The sequence below is a fragment of the Harpia harpyja genome, chromosome 2 (genome assembly GCF_026419915.1).
Source record: "Harpia harpyja isolate bHarHar1 chromosome 2, bHarHar1 primary haplotype, whole genome shotgun sequence".
Lineage (NCBI taxonomy): Eukaryota > Metazoa > Chordata > Aves > Accipitriformes > Accipitridae > Harpia > Harpia harpyja.
This window is the reverse complement of record NC_068941.1, coordinates 76,177,431-76,181,117: the sequence shown is the minus strand read 5'-3', so window position 1 is coordinate 76,181,117 and position 3,687 is coordinate 76,177,431. Positions and strand designations below refer to the sequence as shown.

The 3,687-nt window shown below is 41.4% G+C and overlaps 1 protein-coding gene across 1 annotated transcript; it reads left to right on the top strand.

Moving 5' to 3' along the window:
• Nucleotides 1-634: 634 nt before the first annotated feature.
• CYTL1 (cytokine like 1) lies at nucleotides 635-3,451 on the top strand. Its single transcript, XM_052811140.1, has 4 exons — nucleotides 635-980; nucleotides 1,080-1,124; nucleotides 2,489-2,617; nucleotides 2,783-3,451. Exons 1-4 carry the CDS (start codon nucleotides 837-839, stop codon nucleotides 2,864-2,866), a joined length of 402 nt encoding a protein of 133 aa, XP_052667100.1. The 5' UTR covers nucleotides 635-836; the 3' UTR covers nucleotides 2,867-3,451.
• Nucleotides 3,452-3,687: the final 236 nt, after the last annotated feature.

Below are 3,687 nucleotides of genomic sequence, written 5' to 3'. Positions count from 1 at the left end.
CTGGAGCAGGGGAAGAGTGAGGAGTCCTGCCCCTGAGGAGGAAGGAGCGGCAGAGACAACGTTTGATGAACTGACCCCAACCCCCATTCCCCGTTCCCCTGTGCCACCGGCAGGGAGGAGGTAGAGAAAATTGGGAGTGAAGCTGTGCCCAGGAAGAAGGGAGGGGTGGATGGAAGGTGTTTTGAGATTTGGTTTTATTTCTCATTACCCTACTCTGGTTGATTGGCAATAAATTAAGTTAATTTTCCCCAAGTTGAGTCTGTTTTGCCCACGACAGTAATTAGTTGAGTGATCTCTCCCTGTCCTTATCTCGATCCACGAGCCCTTTGTTATATTTTCTCTCCCCTGTCCAGCTGAGGGTGGGGGAGTGATAGAGCGGCTTTGGTGGGCACCTGGCACCCAGCCAGGGTCAACCCAGCACATCAAGAAAGAGGCACATGTGCCAAAGCACATACAGGATCAAGGCCTACAGCACTTTGATAATCCTGTGCTGTTTCTTACACATATTTCTGTTGCTTGAGATGCTCATTATGTTGTTTTCTTTCTGGAATGAAAAGTGCCAGTGTGGGTTTTTTTGTTACCCTCATTCCCTCCTTCCCCTGCTCCGGGCAGGAAAGCACTAGCAGCACTGCCTCATAGGTTGGCAGGAAATTTAAAACGGCAGCAAGCTGCTGCTCGGACCACCCCCAGACTTTTTTTTTTCCCTTTGATGCAGAAGACTATTTAATTGGGGGCTGACTTGTCAAACTTGCTCACTGACGCTTACCGGTAGCTGCCTAACCACTAACGGTGATTTTTTTTCCTCCCTTCCTCCTCCTTTGGACAAGCTCCCCACAATGAAGATGCTGCTGAGCCTGATTGCTCTGCTCTCTGCTGCCCTGTTAGTCAATGCAGCCCCTCCAACTTGCTACTCGAGAGTGTTGTCTCTGAGCAAAGAAATCACGGAATCCTTTAAGGAGTTACAGACCTCCAAAGCTGTGGTGAGTCTACTTAAAAACTGCTCCTGCAAAGACGCTGCAGGTTGCTTGCTTATGACACAAGTTTCTCTCCAAACAACCGGTCTTTCTTCTTTTCTGCAGGACTCATGTGTGGAGATGCTGCCCAGGCTGTACTTGGACATACATGTAAGTTTTTGCACTTCTTTCTTACCACTGTGCAGTAAAAGCAGTTAATGAAAAGAGAATAACTCTTAAGACTGTACCTCAGAAGAGTGGTTCGAAATTAATTTTTAAAAGCTTAATTGATGAGAGATGAGTGACCAAAAAAAAAATCTCATTTTGAACCTTATTAAAATTCCTATGGAGCTTCTGAAATTTTACTTGTTTAAAAATTCACAAATGAGGAAATCAATATTTTGAAGTTATTACCATTAGTACATTATTAATTTATTGTGACAGAACCTTTTCAGAAGTTAAATATGTGCAACAAAACTTTGAATAACAATTTAAAAAAAGAAATGCAGAATAAACTTTCTTCACTTAATAAATCTACTTAATTTTATATCATGAATGATTTCTGGCACTGCAGTTTTAATAAGAAGTGCAGGAATACCTGGCTTTTCCTGTTTTAAATAGCCACTCATTGAATCCAGAAAGAAAAAGTATGCCTGAGGATATGGAAGTGTGATACTGAGAAAAGACAGCAGTAGTCATCTCCCAGCAAAGACAAATAGCCTCCTGCACACATAGTTTATGTCACTGTTCTACCCTGGGATATTCAACATATTTTGCTTCTTTTCCCAGTGCTTCACTGAGTAACTAAAAAGTAGAAAATATCAGACAAAGCAAGAGATGTCTGACACATTTTGCCAGAGGCAACTACACCATCAAGTCTTGCAAGTCAGGACCCTCTCGATTCCAACTCCAGAGTTGCCAGTACCTCACTTCATTGCAAAGACCAAGCAATGTGAGCCCAGTGCCTCAGTTTCCCTTGCGTTTAAGCAAGAGCTGGGTTATTTATTTACCTGCTTCACAAGGATGTTGTGAAATTTATGTTGGCTGCGCTTTATTTTGATAACGCAAAGTCTGAAGTAAAAATTACTCTGAAAAAATTTTGCCTGGTGCTCACAATATTGCCTATTGTACAGGAATAGAGGAATCATGTTTGTGAGATCTTGATAATCTCTTCACCAGCTAAATCAGGTGCTCTCTTAAAAGTGAGACAGTGCACCTATTCTGTAGTTAACTCCACCTACTACAGGAGCAGATTTGATTGTATTGGCGCTGCTGCCTCTGAAAGCATGTGAGAAATAAGCTGGCAGACCAAAACTGTGTCTATGCACTTTTCCAGGCACTTATTTGGACCAAACGTCTTCGTTATGCAATATTGATGGTGAATTTTCCTAGCTAAAGGTTACATAGATTACACGTACATAGAGGTAGGAATTCAAGGTTCCCACAGAAGCAGTAAGAATTTTGTAAGTGGTGGACGAGAAACATAAATCTGTGTTTGTGCAGAGTTACACATACCTCTTTTGCGTGCTTTGCAGAATTACTGTGTGTTGGCAAAACTCCGTGATTTCGTGGCCTACCCCAGATGTGAGAGAGTCCTTGAAGTGAGTGAGCTGAAGGAAAAAGCCCGGAGCCTGTACACCATCATGATCTCCTACTGCAGAAGGGTAGGTCAAGATGCACCAACAGGGACATAGTCTCTGCTTTTAGCCCTCTCTGTCTCCACCCTGTCCCCTGACCAGCAAAACTGGATCAGGGCCTGAGCTTCTCAACGTTGTGCTATCTTCTGCCTTCCTCCTTATAAATGGTAGCCTTCTCTTTTGTTTCTCCAGGACTTGGTGTTCCTCACTGATGACTGTAATGCTCTGGAAAGTCCTGTTCTGCCTCCCATTGAGCCCTCCATCATCGAGAGCTAGAAGGGAGCCAACCCAAAAGCTGTACCTGGGAAATTTTCAAGGAGACAAAGAGTCAAAATATGTATACACAGTCAACTACAATGTTAACAACTAAGATCTTTTTCAAGCACACTAGCAATATTATCTCAGACCTACCCATTTTTCTCTGCCTTGGCAGGAAATGAACTGCATGCCTTGCATACCTACTGAGCTGCTAGGGAAACTATGGTTAGAGAGCATTTTTTCATTTGGCAAGGTATGATATTTCAGCTTAGCCAAATGTATAAAGTATGTTTTGTTTAAACATTAGATACTAGATTTTTTTTTACTCTTTTATGAATATCTAGATTCATATAAAGAAAATACATTATGATCAATATTATATCCTGACTTAGCAGTTCTTTTATTAGATGGGCATGGAAGGGACCATGGTTTTTTTTCTTAAAGTGTTTGATAGGAGAAGTGTAACTCTGTGCTGGCAGATGTCTCTCTACTTGTATAGCTCATATATGTATGCTGGTAGTTTTTGATGTCAGACTTGTAAGAATAGAGGTGAAAGTGACATGTCTCTGTGGCAAACTAAATAAAAACAGCCTTCTAACCCAAGATGTTTGTGTTACATCATGTCTTTCAAGATCAACCTGAAAGGTGTCATTCTTATAAACTTACTTTTCACAGTCACTTGCAAGTTGTTTTTCACAGCATAAGCCATCTTTAGCTTTGTTTCCATAGCAATGCAAAGTTTGCTGTGTCTGCATGATTTGACACTGTGTAAGTTTCTACTGGGAGAATTTTTCTGTACTGCAAACAATTTCTTTGATGAAATTAGTGGATTTTTTTTT